Source organism: Hippocampus comes, unplaced genomic scaffold (assembly GCF_001891065.2).
Source record: "Hippocampus comes isolate QL1 unplaced genomic scaffold, H_comes_QL1_v1.1 scaffold22, whole genome shotgun sequence".
Taxonomy (NCBI): Eukaryota; Metazoa; Chordata; class Actinopteri; order Syngnathiformes; family Syngnathidae; genus Hippocampus; species Hippocampus comes.
In genome coordinates this window covers 5516359-5543451 of record NW_017806175.1, presented here as the reverse complement: position 1 = coordinate 5543451, position 27093 = coordinate 5516359, and the positions used below count along the sequence as shown (strand labels likewise).

Sequence of the window (27093 nt, the reverse complement as noted above, 5' to 3'; positions counted from 1 at the left end):
GGGGGAGGGGGGGGGTCCCGAAAGGCGTTCTGCACAAGGGATGCTCTCAAAATGAGAGTGCAATTGTAATTAAAATGTGCTTCAATCATGCCAAGCCGAGATTTCTCGGTGTGTACGCTTATCGTCCAAGTTGTATTGTAATTCATGTGATTTTTTGGTTTTTTTTTTTGGCCCGAGCCTTTAAAAGGCTTAAATTGGATTTTCCAAATTTAAGTCATCATTTGTCCTTAAGAATGACACTTAATCCTTAAATCCACCATTCCAAGAATTGAACAAGATCGCCGTGTTATCCTCGGAGCTCCTCATAACACATTTGATGAATTTGTGAAAGGTTCTCTCCGTCCGTTTCTTATGGCACTTGTACTTAATCCATCCCAGTTGATATCAGGCACGTTAACCCCTTAAAGTTTGATTGTTTGTTTTTAACATTGGATGGCAGGGTGGGCATGTACAGTAATTACCAAGTCTGCTCTCAAAGGGTGTGTGTGTGTGTGTGTGTGGCACTGTGTGCCAGACTGCTGCATGAAAGCATATGTACATCTGTATGAGGGCGTGTGTGTGTGTGTGTGTGTGTGTGTGTGTGTGTGTGCGTGCGTGCGTGCGTGCGTGCGTGCGTGTGTGTGTGTGAACCTTGGCTCTGTATTTTTCCCCTCCAATTGCATTTCAACTCAGAAGTCATGTGGTGGCAAATATTTTTCGTCGACATGCGCCGATTTCCCATGACCTTGAACATGACAAGCGCTATAAAAAAAAAAAATGAAACTTGGCGCGATGGACGGATACTTCAACAAATGTATGTTGGCTTTCTCTTTTCGCTGTGTCTCTTTTAGGGCTCCATGTTTTGCTTTAGTGTCAAGACTGCAGATGATAAGACATATTCATCACCACGTCTCACCTCAACAAACACCCCCATAAACAGACTTGTTCTTTAACCCCGCACACTCAGACATCGCCACGCTGGCAGCGCTCCGGCCGCTCGCCACCTGCCCCAAGCTGCGGCTTCTCGATCTCCGCGGCAACCCCGTCACTCAGAGCGCCGACGCCGAGTCGCACCTCGCGGAGCTCCTGCCTTCCGTGGCGTGCCTCCTGCTCTGATGCGCCGGCGGCGGGCGGCGGGCCCGTCACTCAAGGATGACGCTGCCGCTGGCGGCTGGTTTGTGAAGGAGTGAGTGGATAATTTTTTTTTTTTACCAAGTGTGCTGTCACTTCCACTTGTTTGGTGGAAATTTGATCAAAACAGCCCCCACTCGTCTGAATGCCTCTGAAGGCGGATATCAAAACACCTATAATGAAAAGTCTGTGTTGTTCGTGCGTGTGTGTGTGTGTGTGTGTGGTTGAGTCATAACTGCTTTTTTTTCCCGCAGAATGGGTGAATGAAGGTCGATAATACCTCCGAATGCATGGTGCAAAAGCTGCAATAATGGAAATCATAGACAGTGTGTGGATGGATCCGCGCGATCACGTTTTATAAGCTTGAGAGACACTTAAAGCAACAGTAAGAAACGGGAATGGCGCTCCATGCGGTGTGACGATGTGAGCAGAGCTCAATGTGACCGAGTTCTGCAGTTCTTAAATGTTTTCCAACGAGTGCCATCGTAAAAGAAAACAAAAAAAAAAAAAACTACACAACGTCAAAATGCAGTGGCATTGAAGGCATTTCAATGTTCATCAAAAATGAGTGCATTGAACATTCTTGTAAGCCACTCCAACAGGATGCAGTTTGAATGCCATGTTAAAATGGAGAGAGAAAAAAAATATCCCCTTCAAATGTATTGCGCACAATACATATTGTGCTGAAATGTTTAAAAACATTCACAAGATTAAATGCAAATTTATTGAACTTGCAGTTTAAATACAAGTCAGCTGCGAACTTTGGCAGTGATTTTTTTTTTCTTACCAATAGGGGGAGTTCGAGTACGACTAGTTGTTAGAAAACCACTCAAGGGTTGACTGCAGTTATACTTGAAGCCTTTTGCCCCGATGAGGGACCGAGCCCTTCAGGAAATCGTGAAACACCATAATTTAATGCCCCTCTCAAGATGTTTATCAATAACTGCTTATATTAATTGTTTAATTAGTAAATATACCACAAACTATCATCCTAAAGTACTAACATTGCAAACCCATTTGATAATATGACCTTTAAAAATAAATACTTTATAGATGATTTTATTAAAAAAAAAATAATAGTCATAATAGTGTATCCAAAGTGTGTGTACAGCAAAAACTCTCCATAACAACCCAGGCTAAACTTAGTTTCTCCCTTGACACACAAAGCGTGCATCTCAGTTGATGTGTATCACTTTGGCATATATCTTTGGACTAACGTCTTGTGTTCGTGAATAGCGATCCTCAAACGTGCCGGGGGTGGGGTGGGGTGGGGGGTGGAGTTGCTCATCAAGTCTGTTCACAATCTTTTTTAGTTAGGCTGCTTACAAACAAAAGGGCTCATTAGGGTCGTCACTGCTCTGTTTTAAACCACACAATGACAGGAGAAAATGTGGAAAATAAAGAAGCCAAACCAGTGATTGTACGGGTTTAAAAAAAAAAAAAAATCGAAACCAACTCATGCCCCATGGGCCATAACCAGCCTGCCAGAGCATGGATCCAACTGGACATAATATTTTAAAAATATCCTGTATTACTAAAAGAAAAAGTAAAAAAAGGTCCCAACGCAGCTCTCCATTTATTTTCTGTTGCACTTGCCCTCGTTAGGGTCACATGAATGCTCAAAATGCATAATGCAAGTTTTTAAAATAGTTGTATCAGGACCAAAACGTATCAAATTACATCATGTATTACTTTAACCTTCCTTTTACAACATTAACATTCCTGGGTCAATATGACCCGTCGTTGGAAAAGTGAAAAAAAATCACCTCACTTTGCATTTTCAACATTATGTTGACACTTTGTAAGCCACGATTTTTTTTTTTTTTTAAAGACAGAATCATTTGCAGTTGGTTAATTTTACCACCAATATGACAGAAGGTTGGAGTGGGTCAGTTTGACCTTTTAGGTCAGAAACAGGTGGGAGTGAGGTGGGGGTAGAATCCTCATCAACATTGTTGGACAACAGTGTTAACTCAGTTATTCTCAATTTTTGTCAATGTTTTTTTGTTGCTTCCATCTATTCAGCCACCAGACTTCTTTTAAAAAAACAGCTTTGCAATGGGTCAATTTGACCCATTACCCTTAAATGTCAGAAATGGAAAAAAAAAAAAATCTCATTCACTCCATTACTCATCACCGCAATCACGATGTATAGTTGAAATGTTAGCGTTAATGCTAATCCATGTCCCGCGATGGCTCGACGCACACAAAAACGTGATTTGCACATTTCTTATTGTTGCTTTAATATCTGTGGCCTATAACTGATGCTTGCGGCGTTGCCTACTTGTCACGTGTCGTGCACTACCAAACCGCTCGGTGGCGCAAAACATTTCTTGTACATGTCGGGGATGAAGCTCCCCTGTCGCCACAGATCTATAACGGAACATTAAATGGTGTCACTTGCCTTAACCGTGAACGCTTCCAGTGTGGTTTATATATGAATCGGACTGACCCGCTCAGGTATTTTCAAGAGAAGGGAGTGCCTTTGCCTTTCATGGGATTGTGACACTGAATTGTTGGACGCTGCAACATACTATGTTATCGAAAGAACAACAAAAGCTAAAGTGACGCAACTGGAATGTGTTGATGGAGGGTTACGCCTTAACCCTTTGCTGCAAAAAAAAAAAAAAAAGTTTCACTGTATGTTTGCAAAAACAAACACACAAAAAAAGTACTTTTTTTTTTTTTTTTTAATTGGGGTGTGGAATTTTTCTGCCTTTATTTTTTTCGTCTACAAAACACTACTGCCTTTATCATCCTGCAAACACCCCTCCCATGTTCCCTCTCCCGTCATGTGCACCGTGGGTCATCTTCAGCGGGTGAGTAGAATGACTTTACTCCATTTTTACTACAAAGACTTCATAGTGAACTTTCTGAAAAGCCATTTAACTAGCCAGTGCAGATGACGTATGAATCCCTCATCGAATGTGTCATTTCAGTCAGACTGTGTCGTGCATGAACCGCCATGACCTCCTCTTCCTCCGTCCTTTCTCTTACTCACAAAGGTGTCGATGTCCCGCCCGGATGCCTTCTTCACGTACGTTGTGGCGCAAGAGGATGAGTAAGGAGGGAGAGGGGTGGAGGGGGGCACGTCGAGGTAAAGATGAAGTGAGTAAGAATGCGAATGAAAGAACCAGTTTTAAACTTGCTTTTAATCCAAGCGACAAATCAAAAGCTGGCATTGGAGAAGTTGCCAACACGTAACATTCAAATATGTGTGTGCGTGTGCGTGTGTGGTAGGAGGGGTGTGCCCTCAGCCTCTGAGCACTACTTAAAAGAGGTGTGAACATGCAACTCGTCTCAGAAACGCCGCAAAGCCTTCAGGAAAAGAAAGACAATTTCTTCTTCTTCCTTCTCCCACGCGCAACGTTTTTTAATTTTTTTTTTTTTTTTGTGTGTCCCACTTTGTCTGCCACTGAGTCGAGTGAGTCGCTGTACCATACCTTCATTTTGTAGTTTGTGGGAACTGTTGGGCCTTTTGGTGATGACTTGCATTCAACCTTACTTTTTACGTGCATGATATTTTCACTTTGTGTGTCGTGTCAATTGCCATGCCAAGTGATTACGTAAGCCCAACATGCTAGCACGACTTCCAGTGGTAACTGAAGAGCCACTCGCTGGCGCCAAAGAGAAAAAAACAAAACAAAACAACAAATGCTATTTGTAATTTTGGGCATAATGATTCACACTCGTGAACTTGTTACCGGTGGATTTGTCTGTCATTCATTTGGTAAAAAGAAAAATTACTGATGTGGCACTTGCCCTAAAAAGATGGCAAACTGTTAATTTGTCAGTTTCTTGAAAAAAGCAGATCAACTTGGTGCTGTACTTTCATCCGTCCATTCATTTTCTAATCCGCTTGTCCTCACAAGGGTCGCGTGTGGGGTGCTGGAGCTTATCCCAGCTGTCTTCGGGCAGTAGGCGGGGGACACCCTGAACCGGTTGCCAAGCAATCGCTGGGCACACATAGACAAACGACCATTTGCGCTCACAATCACACTTTGGGACAATTTAGAGTGTGCCATTAGCCTGCTATGCATGTTTTTGCAATGTAGAAGGACACCGGAGTACCCAGAGAACACCTATGCAGGCACAGGAAGGACATGCAAACTCCATACAGGGAGGCCGGAGCTGGAATCGAACCCTGCACCTCTGCACTGTGAGGCAGATTTGCTAATCAGTTGTCCACCGTGTCGCCCGTGCTGTGCTTTCCTAGAACGAAACAAAATATTGGTTTTAACCTTTCCTAAGAAACACTATTGTGGTTGCACTTTTCGTAAAGGAAAACAAAATGATCTTGTTGATGCAGCCCTTTCCTAAAAAGAAATCAAACTCCTCAATATGCGCCGAAAAGTATCCGACAAATGATGACAGATGTATTTTTTTTCTCATTTCGTCATGAATCAAAACAAGAGAAAAGCACCCTTTTCATCTTTCTTCCTCATCTTGTTCTGAATAGCAAGGCCCGTTCTTGTGTCCCGCCGATTTCCGCTTCTACGGTTATCCAAAGTGTGCCACTTTTAGGCTACTTGACTTTGTACGTTTGTTGGCACCGCTGCTTTGAATTAAATCCGCGGCGAGCACACAACAAGCACAATGTGTAATCTTTGCAACGCTGGCAAGCCTTTAAGCGCAACATTCCAAAAATGAATGTTCCCTTTTGTTTGTGCCAGCCCTCCTCAACAAGAAGCAGCCCGCAGGCAAAGCAGGTCACAAGTGGGCCTGGTTGCATCCCGTAGGAAGCCATATTGGATTGTTTGTACTTTTTTTTGTTGTTGTTTGTATGTCGGATGATCTTCATTCAAGGAATTTTCTGCGCTCAAGGCTTCTGGTTGGCTGGAATGTTGCGCGCCAGGTGACGGAATCTGCTTGGTGAACGCTTAACATGCACAGAATATCGCTGCGCTACACCGACAACATTTTTTGGGGTATTATGCTGCTGCATTCAATGGCTTTTTTGTTGTTGTTTGTTTGTTTGGGCGGATGCAGACTGTAATCTTCCCAACGTGCGGCATCACTGTGCACCACTAAATCCAGCGAACATTGTTGCCGCGGCAGGTGCCAAGAGTGGCTTACGTTTTCACTTGTGTGCACGAGGGGGCCGCTCTGCAGGAAACATACACACTGAGTCTTCCCTGCTTGTGGTGGCCGGTGAAACGTGAGCCAAGGCACGTTTTATATGCAGAAGATCTTACAACACACTACCCATTTATTTATTTATTATGGAAAGATATATATACAGTGGCGGTCCAGTAGTTAGCGCGTTGACCTCACAGTGCAGAGGTCGTGGGTTCACTTCCGCCTCCGATCTTCCTTTGTGGAGTTTGAATGTTGCCTGCGCGGGTTTTCACCGGGTATTTCGGTTTCCTCCCACATTCCAAAAACATGCATGGCAGGCTGATTGGACAATCAAAATTGTCCCTCGGTGTGAGTGTGAGCGCGGATGGTTGTTCGTCCTGCGATTGGCTAGCAACCGGTTCAGGGTGTCCCCCGCCTACTGCCCGAAGACGGCTGGGATAGGCTCCAGCACCCCCTGCAACCTTTGTGAGGATAAGCGGATCAGAAAATGGATGGATGGATGGTATATACGGTTCACTTAAATTATGGTGATCATCTCGTCTCAGTTGAACACAAAGTTATGATTCTGTTGGATAAATGGCAACCTATGGATGCACATCTTAATTGCGCTTTCTGCCATTGAGTGATGAGCATCCTCCGTCATTCACTGAAAAATTCCAAAGTATTACTTTGGCACCGTTTTGTGACATCTTGGTGTCGAGGAACTATGTCGATCTGAGTGGGAGGAGCTTCATTTAGCCAGGCCACCCGGTCAAAAGAGAAAAGCAATGCCGTTGCCTGCCGATGCAAAACCAGAGACAGGTTTATTTATTTATTGTAATTTTTTTGGGGGTGGGGGGGGCAATTATTTGTTTTTATTATTATTACCATGAATGACTTTTATTATAGAAATAAAGTGGTACTCTCATAGTCTTAAAAATATATTATGTTAGATTTTTCCTAAAACAAAGGCCTGGAATGTCATTTGAAAATTATCTTTAATTCCAATGTAATCCTTTCATCTACAACAGACCTAATAATCAAAGGCTGGGTTAGCGATTAGTATTGAATAAATACCCACAAAAAATATCTTCAAACATTGAAACCTATTTGCCTTCAAAATGTTTCATTTGGCTTCATTGACTTTGTCCTCGCCAAGCCATTCCGAGTGTGAATTATGCAGCTTGTCAAAAGAAGATTGTCATCTTTTTGCGCCTATCTCGGCTGTTCATCGGGTTGTTGTGGATTTATTTATTTTTTTGGGGGACCCATTGTTAAAGGGTACGCAGCCAGTCGGTATAGCGGCGTGAAGCACTCGAGATTCAAGGGAGGTGTTTTCTTCACTGTCTGTCGGTCTCTCTGCCTGTCTGTCTGCTTGCAGCCTACTCATTGTCCGGATGCCATTTTCATATGAATGCAGCGCAAGCCCATTGTTGGCGCGTCGCTTTTTTTTTCTCCTTTCCTTCAAAGCGCCGCTGTTGGCGAGGCAGTGCACATCACAGCTCAGTAATGAAGTGCTGCTTCCATCAATGAAAATGCAATCTGGGATTTCACTCGATTGAATTATGGTTTATATTCACTTCATGTGACAGTTGCCGTGGTAATGAAAGCAAAAGAGGGTGGGGTGAGCAGTGGCTTACTTTGCGCGAGACAGGATTGCCTCTTGAAATCAGGCCGATTTCGACAGGGACAGAAAAAGTGTGATGTCATTGTTTTTGACGGAAGCATGCCATGGATAAATAATTGAGACATAAAGTTTTGAATTGTAAAATAAATAAAAGCATGTACAACAACATATAAATTTATATGAGATTTAGAAGAGTGCTCCTGTAAAAACAATTGGGTGAATACAAAATTTCAAGGCAACCTTGATAAAATTTTAATTTGGGCAATTCAACGAAATATTTCTAGTTTTGCTCATATGAAAATTGACTTTCCCGCGTTTTCAACAAAGTATTGCTCGGAGTTTGTAGAACCAACTTGAAGATATGTAGAAGTAAAAACTACTCAGCAAACTTGCTTGCTTTGTTGTGCTAATGAACATTTTTGCTGTAAAGGTCAATAATGTATTTTTTAAGTTGTTCCAATGTAAATGACTGTTTTAGCCCGCAAAAATGACCCTTTTTTTTTAACAATGTAGTGTGAGTTAATTTTGAAAGTAAACACATACAGAGTTGTAAATCAAAGCACACGCTCACTTCCTCACCGTTTTTTTCCGCTCATCAATCAAAGTTGACATTATTGAACCAGATCTCGAGACCCTTTGATGAGATCACCGCACTAATTTAGTATTTGCCGCTTCTGATCACTCGGGAACAACACTGGGGATGAAAGAAAAACTATTACAATCTTGAGTAGTTTTTTTTTTTTTTTTTTTGGACCCCGTGGTGTAGTATGGAGTCGGTAAACACGCTCACGATGATGACTGATAAACATTTGTTTCACGTTCTCTCCCGTTTGCATGTTCTCTCCCGTGCCTGCGTGGGTTTTCTGCGGGTATTCAGGTTTCCTCCCACATTCCAAAAACATGCATGGCAGGCTAATGGAACACTCAAAATTATCCCTTGGAATGACTGCAAGCATGAATGGTCGTTCGTCTCTGTGTGCCCTGCGATTGGCTGGCAACCAGTTCAGGGTGTAACCCAACTATTGCCTGAAGACGGCTGGGATGGGCTCCAGCACACCCGCGACCCTTGCGAGGATAAATGGTTCAGATAATGGAATGAATGGATGAACCAGAAATTTCACTTTGCTTCTGCAAAGACAAACACTCATAGTGTGTGCTGAGACAATGAAATTAATCCATTTTCTAATTGAATCAAGAAACGTTTTTTTTTTTTTTTTGTGTCACAGTGGGTGCATTGATACAATATTGTACAGAACAAGCCTGGGGAGACTGAAAGATTACTGTAATGAGCAGACAAAAGGATGTAATTATAAGACTGCTGTGACAAATCTTTTTCGCATGTTCTTTCCAATCCTACTTAAACGCGTTCATAATTTCCGTCTTAACGCCACAGGTTATGGTTGAAGGATACTTAAATTTTTTTTCTTTTTTTTTAAACCCACTTCCCCCCTGCGGTGGCTGCTGTTGGCGGATTTTAGTGCAATGGGCATGAAGAGGAGGAGGAGGGGGAAGCAAGGCTGTCAGGAAACAAAAGGCTGATAGTGCTAATTAAAAGTGAGTCATCGCTAATTTTGTTCTAAAGCTACATCTGAGCGGCGTTTTAATCAGAAGGCTTAAGAGGCGGATTGGAGTCCGTGGTCGGGCCAGGTTCTAAGATCAATCAGTGGAGGTGTTGAACGTTTAACTTAAGACTGGATTTACACTGCGGCTCTAATTATGATTTAATGTCTGAATCATTTTTCTTTTGGGGGGGGACTATATTACCATCTATATTTCACGTGGCACACATCCAATGCAACGCATTAAAACTCCGCAAGCGACAACAGGACAGTAAATAATGAGACGTAAATAATATAATGAAGAAATATTAGGAAGCCCGGTGGTCCAGTGGTTAGTGCGTCGACCTCACAGTGCAGAGGTACCGGGTTTTCAGAGGTCAAGGGTTAGTTTCCGTCTCCGGCCTTCCGGTGTGGCATTTGCATGTTCTCCCCGTGCCTGTGTGGGTTTTCTCCGGGTATTCTGGTTTCCTCCCACATTCCAAAAACATGCATGGCAGGCTGATTGAACACTCAAAATTGTCCCTAGTTGTGAGTGTGAGCGCGGATGGTTGTTCGTCTCTGTGTGCCCTGCGATTGGCTGGCACCCGGTTCAGGGTGTCCCTTACCTACTGCCCGAAGACGGCTGGGATAGGCACGACTCCAGAAAATGGATGGCTGGATGGACATTCAAAGTAATATTAAATGGGAGTTGGCACACACCTGCCACCATTTACAGTACCTCTGATTAACCCCAATTAAAATTCGGCAGTTCTACTGGCCCCCCACTGACATTTTATTGTCTGTGAGCAAAAACCTGGAGGTTTTGTTTTGTACTTTTTGTACACAATACCTTCCACACTCATGCACCCACTTCTCGATTGTTAATTTGTTCAGGTTTTTGGTCACATTGATGGTGGAAAATTTTTCAAAATGATTGTTTTTGGGTTTTTTTTAAATATCATAAGAACATGGCAATAAAACAGGCGTATGCTTACTTTTTATTTCCACTACATGTGCAAGACATTCAGTACGTTTCTTAACTTTCAAGTTTCAAATTACCGTGGAAAAATTACTCTGCAAATCATGAGTCCGGTTATCCAATTTTTTCTCAGGATGCCCGCGGAGACGCACTCCTTTCGAAACATGTCCGCCGTGGGTCGATTCCCAAGCGTCAGTTTCACCGCGGTGGACGAGGACACCGAGGAGGCCTCCGAGGAGCCCCCCAAGGAGGCCAAAGACACTGCGTGCCGGCGGTGGCTGCGCCGCGTGGGTCAGTGCTGCTGCGCCGAGACCGATGACGAAATCGCCAACACACTAGTGACGAACCTGGAAGACGTCAAAGACCACGGGGAGCCCGGCAAAACGCCTGCGCCGGGCGATAGCGAGCTCAGAGGTACAAACCTGGCAAGGTCGCCGGATTGTCCATTGTCTATTGTCTCCTCCTTTGCTTCCCAACCTTCATTCAGCAATGGCATACTGTATGAATTACCGTCAAATATCCCCAAGCACACCATTAAACAAAATGTCAGGAAAAAAAATATGGCGTGGGCCAGGGACAGAGCCCTGCAGCAAATCAGTGAAAATCCCCAAATGTTGGCAAATTGCCTAAGGATGCTAGACAGTATCAGCAAAGCACTACTTTTGTCTAAATTAAACTCTTCAGCTCACTTCAACATACTGTGTTAGCCCCATAATGGTGGAAAAGCACTACATTTGTCTAAATGGCGTTCTTCAACTCACTTCTACATTTTTATTCTTGACTCTATTCTTTGTATTTTAAATCAATCTTGCTACTTTGGTCACAAGATTGACTTTTTTCTAAATGAAGCTCTTAAACTCACATTATCAACATTCCTAAGCACCAAGATGACACCGGAGTAATGCTTTGGCCGTGAGCATAAAAACAGGAAATAGGTTGGGTTTCATGATATTCCTTTACAGTGAACCAAATTATTTTTGGGGTTCGGCATTTGTTAATTCAACCTTTGGTGGGAGAACTAACATCCGCTGATTTTGAGCGGAATCTTGGGATCCAGGGAGCTATGGTAGGGTGACTTGAGGAGCTTCATGGAGATGAAAGTAGTGCTTTTCCACCCGCTTGTAGCATCTTTGTCCCAAGGAATTATTTAAAAGAGCATTTGACTCTTGAGTCTAAACCTCACTCTTATGGCACCTTGGTGCCAAATCACTGTGTTGAAGTGAGTTGAGGAACCACATTCAGCCAAAAATAGTGCATTGCTGCTATCGTGTGACATCTTTGGGCATCTTTGGGGGGTGGGAGCAGGGTGTTCGTTGACTCCCATGTCACTCAAGTTACACATACTACAGTGTAAAGCATGAGGAGGGTGACCCCAAGTGGACAAACATCGTACCTGCACATCATATGCATATTTTGTATTGGTCATATATGTAAAGTTTATGGAATATGGAATGTAGCCCCTGGGATAAACGAGTACCGTATTCTGTTCAGTGGTTGATTGTCCCCTCTGCCATGTAGTGGAAGAACATTGAATTGTTCTGTGTCTGACCTGTCGCTATACGTCGCCGCATAGTTAGATGAACAAATGATGCAATTACGGGAAAGTGGATATTTTCCTGTGGCACACCTGATCTCTCAATGGTTGGAAATCCCCGGTCGACTCTCATCTGCCTGTGTGCTCGGCTTTCACAGAGTTGCCCCTCAAGGTGAAATCAATCGACTTGATGAGGAGCAAAACGGGAGCCGAGCGCCTGGCGCACCGCACGCACCTCTACCAATGCGACGACTTCATCATCCGGAGAGGGCAGACATTCCACATGTGGCTCACCCTCTCGCGACCGTTCCGGCCCGACGCGGACAAACTTCACCTGGAATTAAAAACGGGTTAGTCAAGTGTTTGTGATTCACAGCACTGTATCTGTATTCATCATGAAGTGGAGGAAGAGTAAAACGTCTGCCTTGGCCACCGGGGGGCAGTATAACACATCTCATATATTCACATTATCACTATTCTCACAGAATTAGTAAAATGCGATGATGTCAGGCTTTTGTCCCTAGAGGACAAAGAATATGTGCTTGTGATATTGTATATCTACACGTGCTACTCCGTCGTTTGTATTCAAACATCTTGCTTAAAGAGTTCCGACATCACGACCATAGATGCTAATCATTCGCACGTCAATGACTAGCATTAGGTTAGTGAGCCTTTTCTTTAGGCAGTTATTTGGTTGTTGTAACAAAACACGAGGAGTTGTCTTTGTTTTAAGTTTAATTTGACGGTAAACTTCAACCGCAAGTGGCGGTTCAACAACTCGAAGCCTCTGTTTGGAACACTTGTTCGATAATTGCCAAAGTGCTGCTTATTTTGAAGTGAGTCACTCCAATTTCAGGCGCCACCGTACTCAAGTAAAATACAGATAACGGGGAAAAAAAATCTACTTATGTCGAGTAAAATAAATAAATAAATAAAAAATTCGCTTCATTACTTCCTATCGCTGGCCACATCCTCTCCCGAGGCATGAGTGGGAATTCTAATTCCATGTGTGAGAATTGCCCCTACATTGGGCCGCCTTCTTGTCTAAAAATGGCAGCCGTTAAATCGCAAAAGAACGCCAACAGGTTTCGGATTTGGCGAGTGAAATAACGATGTGTTGCTGCAATTTCTTCCACGAGATGGGAAGGGGCAGATTGACAAAAAGAGAGCTAGAGAGCGATGGAAGAAAGGAAGGGTGAGTTGGTGGTGGGGTGTGGGGGGAATTTTTGGGCTACTATTGCTATGGCAACCGCTCTTGGTTGCTACGTTCCGGATAGAGAGCCGATTCCGAGCGCTGGGTCCTGAGAAATCCCTCCGAGTGACAATCCGCTGTCGCACTTGCCTCAGATGCAGTGGTGGCCTCCTGTTTACCCGACTCGCGCTTATCGCCTGGAGATGTCGCGACAGGGGCCCCCCGTCTACATCCAGCAATTAGAGCTGCATGTGACGCTTGGCTGCGAGACTTAACCGGAGTTGGTGTGCATCCGTATTTGGAACCCACGATGCACGGAACCCTTGAAATGCATCGAGTTGAACAAGACCTCCGCCAAGGCTCTTTTCATTTAATCTTGTTTTGAATCATGATTTCGTCGCATCTGTAAAGCGCTCTTGATTTTCCTTGGGTATGAATGGTGCTGTACAAATAGACATTCTTTATATTGTTTTTTTTTTTTTTTTCCGGGCGCCAATATATGGAGAAAAACATATTGGAGATTTTTTCTCCCCCCCACCCCCCACCCCCTTTTTTTCAATGCAGCTATTATGGGCAGCAATTAGATGCAGATTTTCATAATTCACAGGCCAATCTGGTGCCTATTGCCACTTATCCACTGTATTTACAATGTGATGACTCCAACCCCAAAAGAAAGTGGGACATCCATGTATAATGCAGGTTGATGTATAAAAGCACAAATTAATCAATTCAAAGCACAACCTGCTCAGCCAAGGCAATTAGTCTCTTGTTTTTTTTTTTTTTTGTGCGGATGAAAAGGGAACGACTATTGAAGGACACATTTTCCACTGTCCCAGCCCGTTTGATGTGACAGCACAAAGACGCATCCAGCTGGCAAATAATGGCGCGCCCGACATCTGAAAGGCGTTTGACTGCTGATGTCTTCACGTGAAGCCGAGCACAAACAGCACCAGTCAAAACAACAAACTGCGCTGACTTTTCACACATTTGAGTGAAATCTCAACCATTTGGAGCCCATTCGACTTGACTCGGGTGATTTGTGCAATCTGCCAGTGGCGGGATCTTAGGCTGCCATTGAAAAGGAAACAAATAAAAAATCCACGTGGTGTGAAAATATACAAATTGCAGCACACTCGGACCATTCTGTTTTTCTTCTGATGTCACCTGTTGCGTGAATGAAAACGAGTGCTGGTAAAAAGTGAAATGAGACATTGTCCATCCCACCTGTGTCCTTGCAGCCACAAACCACACAGTAATTTATCTTTTTTTTTTTTTTTTTTACATTGGCTATCAAGTTTGAATCTGAAACATTAGTTTCACAGTTTTTACCCAGCACAGTGTTTTTTTTCCAAGTTACAAAACGCCTCAACAGGAAAATATTGCCCTTTGTTACGAAAGAACTTTCAAGATACGAATATATGCTGATGTTTGCCATGGACGTTTTCGAAGGATAGTTAAAGCCGACAAAAGCAAACGTCCTTGGATCAGTTCTTTACAAAACGCCAGGCAAAAACCACTTGTGAGAGAGAACATGGACAAAAGAGAAAAAAAAAACGATGAGGACGCAGTTAAAAGTGAAATGATCATTTTTATTCTTGACTCTATTCTTTGTATTTTAAATCATTTATTGTGCAATCTACTTGTAACATGTATTTGTTACATATTTTGATGCATTCTATGCTTTCGAAAACATTTATGTCTGAATTTTGGGGGGGCTTGGAACAGATAAGGGTATTTACATGGAAAACGCATCTCTACTGAGAAAATTTTCTCATGAAGAAATTTCTTCCAGAACCAATTAATTTCATAATTAGAGGTACCGCTGTAGTTTCATTTTAGTGCCCAGTTCTTAGTTTACTAACTGGATTTTCTGTTCAACTATTCTGAAGCATATTTTGACATTATTCATCTGCAGCTCTTCGTCTGATTTGCCATTTGCCATAACAAGTGATAGTTTCTTTTATAATAACCACATTTCTTGGTCGAATAATTTGTAGGGTCTTGTTTGATGCAAACTAGAATAACGGCAATGGAGAGGGGAATTAAATCATGAGATACTTCCAGTCCAAGCAAACTGAGGACTGAGGTCGGAATGCAGGTGTGGCAGCCGAATAAATACACTTTGCGAACAGCGGCATGCTAATCTGTGAGGCGTAGCAAGACACGTTCACGTCTGCCTGCCTCTGCTTTTCCCCCCCTCAGGGCCTCTGCCAACGGTGTCAAAGGGAACCCACGTCATTATCCCCCTGGTGGACGAGCTGCAGGACAACCGCTGGCAGGCCGCCCCTGTGGAGTTGGACGGCGCCAGGATGAAGCTGTCTATCAACTCCTCGGCCAGCGCTCCCGTCGGCCGCTATCGCCTCCAGGTGGAAACGGAGTGTCCGAGTGGACGTGCTATTTCTGCACATGACCCGGCTAATGACATCTATGTGCTGTTCAACCCCTGGTGTGACGGTAAAAAAAACACACAAAAAAACACGAACAATCAGCAACTGTATTAGTCTTGTGTCCCTGCTGGGTTTCTGTCAGGGCATCCACACTGCAGTGGTTCTGAAACTCAGGTTTGGGGAAAATGTTTTTTTTTTTTTTAAAAAAAGTGTATACCACCATGATGGGGGAAACCGGACCAATGAAATGTTAGTTTAATAGCATAATTGTCAAAGTCTTTTCGGAACATTTTCAGAAAACAAGAAAAAGCACAACTAATACAAACCTAACAAACAACAACAAAAAAAAAAGCAAACAAAAAGAGTCCAGTTCCCTGCATGTTGTTTTTTGGTTCTTTTTCAAAAATAGGCATATTATCACATGAAAAAAAACAACTTTTTTTCAAGAAAAAAAGTGCACATTAATGTAATACAAAAGTTTAATACTAGATTGTTTTTTTGAGATTGTAGTCCGATTTTTTTTAGCCAATAAAGGCGTCTATTCAAGAATAAAAGGCATAACGTTACAAGAAAATAGTACCGTATTGTGTTTTTGACATTAACTTGTTAAAATATGATATATAATATTATTCCCATGTTAAAAAGTTACTTTTTTTATTGCGACTTTATCGTGGGAAAAAAATGCTACTTTATTCTGATGAGACTTTAACATTTTTGTCCTGGCAAAATTTCTTTGTTCTTCTTAATTACGGAATTTTTCTCTCTCCCGAAAAAAATAGATAAATAATTCGAACATTAAAAGATTCCCCCCCCCCCAAAAAAAAATCTGAACTTGTTATAGTAATTTATTTTTCTTGAACGAAGTGAATGCACGGTTCTATTTTCCTTGTGTCAGACGACGCAGTGTTCATGGACGCTGAAGACGAGCGTCAGGAGTACATCCTCAACGACGTGGGGCGCATCTATTACGGCACGCAGGATCAAATTGCTGTCCGGACGTGGGACTACGGACAGGTGAGGAATGTGTGATCAATAATTTAAAGCGCACGTTGACAGGTTTTGCCCTTGTTTTGGTTTTCAGTTTGACGAAGGCATACTGGCCGCGTGTCTATTCGTCCTGGAAAAAAGTGGAACTCCTCCATCTGGGTGGGGGGACCCTGTCAATGTGGTGCGAGTCGTGTCAGGCATGGTGAGAAATTGGAATTTTTTGGTCTATTATATCCGAGCCCTCCTATTAACCTTGGGGTCAATTTGACCCTATTCAATTTTTATTGTTAAAAAAAATAAAAGTTGACTTTTTTTTTTTTTTTTTGCTCCATATTTCATGACGTTTCCCTCATTTGATGGAGGCAATCGATTAAGCATAAAATGATCATGATTTTTTTTTCAATGTCCTAACCACATATTGCCCGCATTGGTGATCCTCGGGTCAATTTGACCCCAAGCTGCTTTAGCTGCAAAAAATTTTCAGAAAGATTTTCAAGAGCCTAACTCCAAAACAGAAATGTTGACCTGATGGTGGCGCTACAGGAAAAAAGGTCATTTCATAACCAACACCAATAGATTTCATCCTCTTATGGAAAAGATTAGTACAAAAACTTTTTAAGATACATTAATTCTAATTTAATGTTTGACCGGATGGTGGCGCTAAAGGACAGCTCAACTCAATTATCATGTTTATTATCAAGAGGGTATTTATGCATTCAACAAATAAGCAAAGTACTTGAAACAAAAAACAGGTCAACAAATTAATGTACATTTTCTGGAGCCATTTATCCCTGGAGTCAAATTGACCCCATAGATTAAAATTTGTTCGTAATATTTGAAGATAAGAGGAAGGCTCGCTCACACAAAAACCTTTCTACACGCCGTCAGACCTATTATTAGATTATTTTGACAAATGCTTGCAATACTCTATAACCTTCATGTACAATTTTTTGGGAATCAGATTTATAGTAGTCATAGTTCAACCTGTGCAACGTTCTGGTGTGTGTCAGGTGTAATTGGATGGCTTGGTGATGAAGTGCTGCCTCTTTGAGCGAAAATAGTCCATGCTTTTTCTGTCTTTGTGGGAGCTCGCTTTTTCTTCAGCGCTACCTTGTCGCAAAGTCAAACTTAGCAGTTGAGGGCATGGCGGAGTAGTGTACGTTTGCAAGAGACGAAAAATGCTGCCTTGAAGCAGACTGATTAAATATACTCTCTAATTAAGCTGCAAAATAATGTTATTCTTGATTCTGAGCAAACTATAATGGCCATATGTTGTTTTTTTTCCTTCAATTTTTGATGAGCTAAACTGAAAGATCTAAGACTTTTTCCAATTTCATAAAAGGCCGATTCAATCTGTCTGAATCGGTGTTAGCGAGCACTTCTCCTGTGGCATATGTAGATGCCTGACTCGACTGCACGATTATTGCGGTGGGCCGTTTAGACCCCCGCACACTCTGCCATGCTCCCGAGTCTGATTAGGACCCGACCAGCGCACCAAATGACATTAGGCTTGTATAGTTGTACCACAAACTTCATCCACTATTCCATCCGCAAGTACATACGAATTTATAAATATGGTTAAGTGTTGATGTAAAACACAATATGTGTTCTTGTACAGCATATAGTATGTATTTCTATCACTTGGCGGTGCATGGTGGGCAGCTGTGTATCTCTCCCTTACGACCTGGAAAGGAATTTTTCCCCTGTGTGAAAGTTTCTGTTTATTTTGATTGGTTGCCACAATGTGCAACTGCGATTTTGACTCGCCGCAAAACCAGTGGCCAAAACTGGACCACGAAAAATTTTGTGGCGGAAACCTGCACGCTCCGCGAATGTTTGCTATTTTCATTCCTTGTTTGTCACAGGCATGTTATGAATAAAACTGGGAATCGTTTTTAATTGTATGCATAATGTGTCTCCTTCGACCTCAAATGATTTGCTGTCATCATTGACTGTAGATCAACTCTCGCGATGACCAAGGTGTTGTGGAGGGAAACTGGTCGGGGAATTACATTCAAGGAACATGTCCGACTGTCTGGAGCGGAAGTATGGAAATACTGACGCAATACCACAAAAACAACGGCACCCCCGTCAAGTACGGCCAGTGCTGGATCTTTGCCGGTGTTGTCACCACAGGTGCGTTACGATGCTCACCTATTCGCAGTTCGGCATTCGCCTACTCCCACATTTTTTGGAACATGGTTAAAACAGCTCTGCATGATGCACTTTTGAGTCCAGCATGTGTCGCCACTCCCTCTGCTAGTTAGCTAACCATGCTAAAAACGTTAGCAAAAATGATAGTCCTCTGCAGTGGCCGCTGAAGAGCGCCTCATTGTGAGCCACGAGTGCATGCTGAAGAGCCGAAGAACAAGGAAATAACTAAAGAAATTCTCAGAAAGTCTGACTTGACAGTCAGCATGTGAACTGGGGCTTCGAGGTAAGGTGGCCTCTTTAGAGAGCCTCATTGTTCGCTGCAAGTGTACAAACATTATTATTTTTTTTTTTTAAAGACTCATGTTGCCCCTTTTCCATTCAAAAATGACGTGGTGCTCGTTCAGTGCCAGAGCAAGTTCTGTGCTTAGTTGGTGCTTAACACGTTCTTTTAAGAAGAACGTGTTTGGTTTTCCACCGGCAAACTGCAAAGTAGGAGCTATGTCATTGTAAAGTGTCCAAACGTCACAAGCGCGATGGAAAAAGGGTCACATGACTACCTGCTTGTGGACCCAGGCTGTGTGCAGGTGTGGCCGCTATGGAGAAAATGCCGAAGTGACCTGGTGGGATATTTTTCAGCCACCGGAGGCTTTAAGCGGATAGATTTCTGCGGCTCAAACATGATGCTACACAAAGTAGCATCCGTTTTTCCAGGTCGAAGTAGAGGTATTTGATTGGCAATTTAGGGTAGGGCTCGACTGATTAATGGGCCGGCTGGTTTTTAGCTTATTTTAAAATTGGCATCAAACGCAGGCTGGAATGAATTCATGGAATTTCTCATTCCGTTCAATGGCTCAAGGTAATATGAAATCCAAGTGATTTGAGTCGGAACCAATTAAACTTGCGAGTCAAGGTACCGCTGTACTTTTCATTTTTCATTTCAAGCAGCGTTGCTTTGACCGAAGCAAATGTCGTGACTTTTATGTGCTGTGCAGTGTTGAGGTGTTTGGGCCTTCCCAGCCGAACGGTGACCAATTACAGCTCAGCCCATGACACCGACGTCTCCTTGACAACCGATGTGTACCTGGACGAGGACCTGCAGCCCTTGGCTCATCTGAATTCGGACTCCGTCTGGTGTGTGCGCTCGCCATCCTCGCCGTGCTGTGTTGTTGCTCTTCTTACTCATCGTGACACATCAGTTCATCCAAGTGGAAATCGATAATTTGTGCAGAGCCCAAAAGTGATATATGAATAAATATATCTTGGGGAAAAAAAAAAGAAGAAAAAAAACAGCGCGAGTGATATTGGCTTCATGTGAGCCTTGCGACCAGAATGATGACTTACATTCTGGTGTCATCATGGCGGAATAGTTAAATTGAGTTCTGTGACGCGGTCGTGACTGAAATAAATTGATCCAAGTCGCCACTTCGCGTTTGCGGTGATGAATGTGCACCCAAAAAAAAACAACCAAAAAAAATTTAAGAGTTCCATTAGAGTGTCAACATTGTATGACCAGGCACAGAAGTAAACAATAATAAATCATACGAATATTGATGGTTGAATGTTATTTAGTTGGCCCAGACTGACTCTCGCGCTCCAAGCGAATTAAATGCCCTCATTCCTTATTTAGGATCTGCGCACCTCGACTGTGTCATTGTATTCTTTTTAACCTAATAACCCATTTCATGGCAGCTGAAACTCATCAGTGTGGGCCGTTTTCTATTTGGCGCAGGATCCAAATAACCCAGCAGTGGCTCGGTGCATTTTGGACCCAGCACTGGGTTAGTTATTTCATCCACTTTGGGTCACTTTTGAGCCAATAGTTTTAAGAGTGTAGGGTTTCAAGCTCAGGTTTTAAGCTTGGGTTGGGATTTCAAACACAAGTTAGATTTTTCAATTAAGATTTCAAAACAGTATTATTTATAGAGATGCCGATTGATTGCAAACGTGCGTTCCGTGCAGGAACTTCCACGTGTGGAACGAGTGCTGGATGGCTCGTCACGACTTGCCCCCGGGAATGGGCGGCTGGCAAGCGCTGGACGCCACGCCCCAGGAGACCAGTCAGGGCACCTTCCGCTGCGGCCCCGCCTCTCTCGCCGCCATCCGCAACGGTCAGGTGTTCCTCAAGCACGACGCCCAGTTTGTGTTTGCCGAGGTCAGTCGATGGCGATTACGTCAGACGTGATGCTTTTTTTTTTTTTTGCTGAAGGGTAAATGTACCTTCACCACAGTCCGGCTGGGGAATCAAACCGACAATGTTACGAGCGCAAGACAGAAAGTCTTTGCCACCTACGCGAGTGACAAAACCAGAGTGTGTACAGGACAGGGCTGACTGAGCGTTGACAGCAGACGCGCGTGCACCGTGTATCAACACTCAGCCATATGGCGCCCGTCAAAAGTGACACTTCGCATCTGTTCCGACCTCTCTTTTCCTCTCCCTTCCGGGCATCCTCAGGTGAACAGCGATAAAATCTACTGGCAGAGGAACCCAGATGGGACCTTCTCCAAGATACACAGCGAGAAAAAGGTCGTGGGCCACCTCATCAGCACCAAAGCCGTCGGCTCGGACGAACGCAGCGACATCACACACCTTTACAAGCATCCTGAAGGTATCACCGGCTTCACGATAAACATTCACGCAGATTACCTACTTGACTTCCAATTTAAAAAAATAATATTTCCCATTGTAAATCATATAAAGGCTCGTTGTACAGTCATATGAAGAATACATTTTTCACAAATGGAAACCATTCATGGGCTGCCTTTTGCTCTCTCGCCGGCAAGTGTATACGTGAAACAGCTGGTGTGTGTGTGTGTGTTTGTGCGCGTGTGTGAGCCTCTTATCTGGAGCTCACCAACAAGTGTACATTTGTAACAAGGCTGGAACTTTCCAACAAGTGCGTTTGTAACAGTGGGGTGGATCTCGCCAACGAGTGTATGCATAACAGGGTGCTGAATCTTGCCAGCGAGTGCCTGTGCAATTGTGGGTTGCATCTCACGAGCAATTGTATGCCGAACTCAGTGCTGCATCTCTCTGGCTAGTTTAACAGCGGGCTGGTATTGCTGGTGAGTGCATGTATAACAGCGAGCTGGATCTCCCCAGCAAGTGTGTGTGTAACAGCAGGACAGATATGGCCAGCAAGTGTATGCATAGCACCATCCTGGATGTACAACAGTGGGCTGCATATGACCAGCGAGTGCATGCATAACCCAATGATTGCTCTTGCTGGTGAGTGCGTGTGGAAGTGAACTGGATCTCACCAGCCAGTGTGCGCGTAAAGATTGTCTGGCTCTGCCATGCAAGAACATAAGTTACAGTGGACAGGATCTTGCCAGCCAGTGTGCATGTCGAACAGTGCGTTGGATCTCACCAGTGAGTGCGTGTCTACCAGTGAGCAGCACGTTGCCAGCGAGAGTCTGCGTAACAGACCGCTTGATCTCGCTGGAGGGGGCCTAGCTAACAGGCTGTACTCGCTGGCTTCTGTGCATGTTTTGGCTGTTCCTCAACCGTCCCCTCTTTCGCTTCGCCTGTCTCATTTGTGGTCATCTTACCAGTGAGTGTATGCATAACTGCAGAATGGATCTTACGAGATCTTTAAATTTGTGTGTAACTACGAGCTGGATCTCGCCGGTGAGTGCTTTGGTCATGTCTGACTGACTCTAGTAGTTTCGCTGGTAAGTGTATGCGTCAGAGTGCAAATCTTTGATTTGAATTTGAAATGGTTCCCCCATGTCATCTGTTCAGGAACGGAGGCGGAGCGCATCGCCGTAGAGACGGCGTGTCGTTACGGCTCCAAGGCGGACGCATACTCCTCCCCCGAGGTGGAGGACGTCCTCATCGAGGTGACCATGGATGGCGACGGTCCCCAAATGGGGCGGGACGCTGAGCTGACCCTAACATTGAGAAACAGCAGCGCAGAACAGCGCCACATCATCCTGCACAGCCAAGTGGCCATCATGTACTACACCGGTGTCCACAAGGCCACCGTCAAGACGGACCACACCAATCTGGAACTGCTGCCCGCTGAGGGTGAGTCCCCTTTACTCTGTAATCTAAACGTTGTTGCGGCTTTCCTATTTTCTTTGATGTTAGTCTCCTCTTGGACAATGGATGATTCCTTAATCCTGGACGCCTCAGGATTACAGCCCAATCATCTTGGTTTTGCATCAACCCTTAGTTTTCTTGCAGACCTGAGTGTCTTCTTGGATAAAAGGAGACCTCTAAACTCAGGACACAAAACTATTATACGCCACAGTTTCTGCTTGGCTGCAGCGCTTCCTTTTCTGACTGCTCTTTGGATATAAGGTGTACTGCAATATTTTACTTTACAGTCTACACTTTGCTGCAGAATTATGTCTTCTCAGTGCCCTTAGTCTCCTCTCGCACAGAAGAAGACACTTAAAGAAAGATGCATTTGTATACTCCACAGTCCCTGCTTTGATGCAGTGCAAAGTTTTATAACTGCCCCTGCTGTCCTCTTGGATTTAAAAAAAAAAAAAAAAAACATTTAGCATTTCGTTGTAGCCCTGCGTTTATTGGCTGCCCTTAGATTTCTCTTGGATAAAAGTAGACCCCTTAGCTCTTGACACTGCAATGCAAAACTCCGGTCTCCGCTTTATAGCAACGATCCATTTTCTTGCTGCCTGCCATTTTGTCTTACATAACATAAGACCCCTTTGTTCTGGATGCTGCAGTGATCTATTTTGCAGTGTCTGCTCTACTGCTTCACTCGTTTTATCATTGCCCTCAGTGTCCTCTTGGATAAAAACCCTCACTGTCGTCCTTGTTGTTTTTTTGTTAGCGTGTCTCACTTTAACTGATGTGTTGGTAGTGCGTTTTTCGCAGTTCCCAACTTACTCGATTGAATTCAGCGCTCCCTTTTCAATGAAGAGTCTGTTTATTGTTGATGAGCTTGCAGTGTAGCGTCCTGCTTCCATCTTATTTAAACCTTGAAGGGCACTGATGGGTCTGCCACAATTTTATCAGTCTCGGCAATCCGCCGTCTGCCTTTGTTGGTTTTGAGCACAAACACAATATATCAAAAGGTAAGACCGAGCAGCACTGCTGTCACTCACTCGTGTGATCGCAGTGGGCTTTTTTTTTTTTTTTTTTATATATATATATATGATGTGTCATCTTTATTCCTTTAGAGAAGGTTTTGGAGTGGACCCTTGAGTACAAAGACTACAAGGACCAACTGGTGGACCAGGCCGCCCTCATGCTGACATTGTCAGGTCGGGTCAAGGAGACACAGCAGGTCCTCGCCACTCAGTTCAGTTTCCGACTCAGGACTCCAGACCTACTCTTAAAAGTAAGCCCAAATGGAAAAATGAAATAGACATGACTTGGGGTAAAAATCTGGCAACTATATAGATGTAATGTGCCCACAAAATAGTTATTTGTGGCCACAAAATACACACACACGCACACACACACGTTTATTGGTACTGTGTTTTCAATTGAAATAGTAATTGGGTCGTGACTTATGATGTTTCATAAGATCATAAGGATGAGGAATGGACAAGAACGCAGATGGAGAAATGATTCTAGTTATGGGAAAATTTTGCTCGCTAACGCCTCACTGTTGCATGTGGCATTGTAAAGCATCGCTGTTGCCCAGCTAACGCCGTGGTCGCAACCAACAAAAGGGAGTTTGCAAGCTCCGATGCTAGACTTGTGAGACAAAGTGAAAAAAAGAAAATTAAAAAATCTTTTGTTTTGCCATACGCCAGGGAATGGCAAGGGATCCCGGAGGTTAAAGTAAGTCATTTTAAACTAAAAAGGTTAACCCTTCCGTGTGTTGACTTGCCGTTGTAGACTACACTCTGATGTGTTGGAACATACGATGAGGTGTTTTGAGCAACCCATTAGAGTTGATTCAGTCATTCGGTGGCTAAAGTCAGAGTTTTAATAAACACATACTGTGTACATTCATATTTACATAACATGGAATTTCTGGAACATTCCCCTCATAATAAACGTGGCTCACTTTACTCTAAAAACCCTGACAAAGGTATCGCAAATCGTAGATTTTCATGATAGAGTTGTGATTTCCAGAATAGAAAACTAGATACCTTCCACAAACAAAACTGGCGATGTACAGTAGCAGGGGAAATACTGTACATTGTGGCCACGTGTTTTTCTTCCACGTCATGTCAGGCGCTCCGGAGAAAAACACCACGTCAGGAAAAAAAACAAACAAAACTAAGGCAAAATGAACTTCTTCTTTGGTTCAGCCCGTAGGGAAGGCCGTTGTCGGCGAGAAGATCGCGGTGGAGATTTCCTTCACTAACCCTCTACCTCAGGTGCTGAAGTCGGTCATGTTCCATGTCGAGGGACTTGGCCTTGCCACCGCTCGAAAGATTCATTACGGGTGAGCGGAAAAACATACAACACTATGTTGTCCCCCCCCACACACACACACACACACACACACACACACACACTTTTGTAACTGACATTTCCCGTCCCTCCCCTCAGAGATATCGGAAGTCGAGCCACCGTCTCCCTGACTGAGCACTTGGTACCCACGCTTGCCGGGCCCAGGAAATTACTGGCGTCTTTACATTGCCAGCAGCTCACGCAGGTCCACGGCGTGACGGATGTCGCCGTGCACGAAAGGAACTATGGTGCGGTATAGTGACTCACCTTTCCTGTCGAAAGGAGCAACAAAAATGCATAGTGAAACTTTATATATCGTCTGACATTGGCCACCACAAGGATTTTTTTTTTCTAAAATAGCCTTCGGTCAAATGTTGGATTTCACCTTGGAAAGGACTGAAGGTCCAAGTGTAAGTTAGGACTCACACAAAGTAATTCACAAGCTTTAAGTCCTTGTCCTTTCCAGTTTGCTTTTGGGCATGATTAGGTTGAAATAACTTTTTTTAATACACAGTGGAAGCTCGAGAAGGGCAATGTGGGTGAGAAAGTGGTGAGCAAGTCACAGCCTCACAGCGCCATGTTACTGGGTTCGAATCTTGATTCAAGCGCTCCTTCATAGCGCTAGCATAGGTTCTGCCTACATTCCAAACACGTTACTTTCACTAAAGGTGTGAATGTAAGCGTGAATGCTTATCTATATGTGACCAATCCAGGGTGTACCCTGCATTTCTTCACCCCAAAGTCAGCTGGGATATGCTCAAGATGACCCACGACACTAATCAGCACAAGCACTACAGAAAACGAATAGATGGTTGAATGAAACCTTGAGTACTATCATCCATGTGGCACTCAAATCCAGAACCTCTCGACAGTGAGTCGAAACGCGTTAACTGTCCTGAGATACTATTTAAATCAAAAATGCTTAAAATAAATAAATACAATTAAAAGCTGCACCTCTAAAGTTGTGCAAAACACCAGAGAGTGTATTTTATACAGCTATGATCATAATACATCTGGTATTATGATATGCTTACTGTCGCAATATCGCCGATATCTCAATACAGCTATTATTATAAGTAGTATCATGATACCGTTAGTAGCTTGAGATGGCAGTATCATGATATGGTGAGTATCACCATACAGCATGTGTAACAAATCAGTGTAATTTTACGATACGAGGTGGTGCCTTGAGATACAACCTGCGACTCAAATTGATTTGTTTGGCTTGAGATTCAAGCGAAGGACAGCAGCTGCCATTGGTATCATGATACGATTACATAGTATCACCATACGGCCAAATATCACAAATCAGATTGGATCATCACAAAATTATTTGCTCCGTTTCTGGTGAATTTTGAATCATGTGAGCTGAGAGCAAACTGTAAGAAAACATTGAAATTATTGCACATTAAAACTGGACCAGATGCACTCCAGCATGTGAGGAGCACATATTCATATTTGAATAAATTCACCACTATTCTTCGCGAACAGGGGCAAAGTTTTCACAAGGTCTGAGGTTTGGCAGTTTGTTTGTTAATGCATCCGTATAGTCCGAGTGCATTTTTTTCCCCCCAGGCGCTTAATGTTCAACACATTCAGTCAAAGTTCAGTGGATAAGAGACACATTATTCGACATTCTCTACTGTATAGAAAACGCCGAGCGGGACATTGGTGTTGTCGATCCGTTGAATTATTAGGCCTGATTTGCCACTGCCTTGCGTCTTGACTGGATAATAACCCCCATTAAAATGAAGAGCACGCGTGTCGATTTTGCACTCAACAGCCTGACAAAATGTAGGCGGCCGCAATAAGAACAGGAAAAAAAAAAAAACAGAAAATCACAACAAACACGCTGCTTCTCATTTAGGAGGAGGACAGCCAAATATCCCGGTTCACTGATCTTTCAATGTAGAAAACTGTTCAGGAATTGTTTTGGAAATCAATGAGGGATCGTCTAAAATCTGCTGACGTAGCTAAAAGGAAGTTATAGAGTCCTTTATTAGTTCAAACTGTAATAAGAGTTTAAAGTCAACACAATGCTAGACCATGATAGCAGCCTTGTGCAGTCCTGCTGTAATTATTCTTTTCTTTCGAAAGGTCATTTTCTCATCCACTGGTGTTTGTTTATTTCAATACATACTCACAAAC

The 27093-nt window shown here is 43.4% G+C and overlaps 2 protein-coding genes across 5 annotated transcripts in view; both read left to right on the top strand.

The window, feature by feature from the left end:
- rabggta (Rab geranylgeranyltransferase subunit alpha) overlaps positions 1–2444 on the top strand; it is a 17275-nt gene extending 14831 nt beyond the window's left edge. Inside the window, exon 17 of the mRNA XM_019896825.1 lies at positions 947–2444. Within this exon, the coding sequence (XP_019752384.1) occupies positions 947–1095 (149 nt within the window). The 3' untranslated portion in view covers positions 1096–2444. The remainder of the gene's footprint in view (positions 1–946) is intronic.
- Positions 2445–4409: 1965 nt separating this feature from the next.
- Positions 4410–27093, top strand: LOC109532154 (protein-glutamine gamma-glutamyltransferase K-like). 4 transcript variants are annotated; one of them, XM_019896822.1, is made up of 15 exons: positions 4414–4534; positions 9274–9349; positions 10446–10726; positions 12005–12196; positions 15241–15492; positions 16321–16439; positions 16507–16614; positions 18371–18548; positions 19559–19697; positions 20526–20718; positions 21019–21172; positions 22309–22593; positions 23715–23875; positions 24801–24937; positions 25045–27093. In XM_019896822.1, the coding sequence occupies exons 3-15, from the start codon at positions 10447–10449 to the stop codon at positions 25202–25204; spliced, it is 2358 nt and encodes a 785-aa protein (XP_019752381.1). In that variant the 5' UTR covers positions 4414–4534; positions 9274–9349; position 10446; the 3' UTR covers positions 25205–27093. The 4 variants fall into 4 exon arrangements, with proteins under 4 accessions (XP_019752380.1, XP_019752383.1, XP_019752381.1 ...); XM_019896821.1 differs by lacking the exon at positions 9274–9349 and having other exon boundaries at positions 4410–4534; XM_019896823.1 differs by lacking the exons at positions 4414–4534; positions 9274–9349 and adding an exon at positions 10015–10025.

What these genes read in the sequence shown, in the direction of transcription:
- LOC109532154 (XM_019896821.1), top strand. Translation starts at nt 10,447, where the DNA reads ATGCCCGCGGAGACGCACTCCTTTCGAAACATGTCCGCCGTGGGTCGA. An exon ending in GGACGTGGGACTACGGACAG is followed by an intron (nt 16,440 to 16,506) that starts GTGAGGAATGTG and finishes TTTGGTTTTCAG; the next exon opens with TTTGACGAAGGCATACTGGC. An exon ending in TGCCGGTGTTGTCACCACAG is followed by an intron (nt 18,549 to 19,558) that starts GTGCGTTACGAT and finishes TGTGCTGTGCAG; the next exon opens with TGTTGAGGTGTTTGGGCCTT.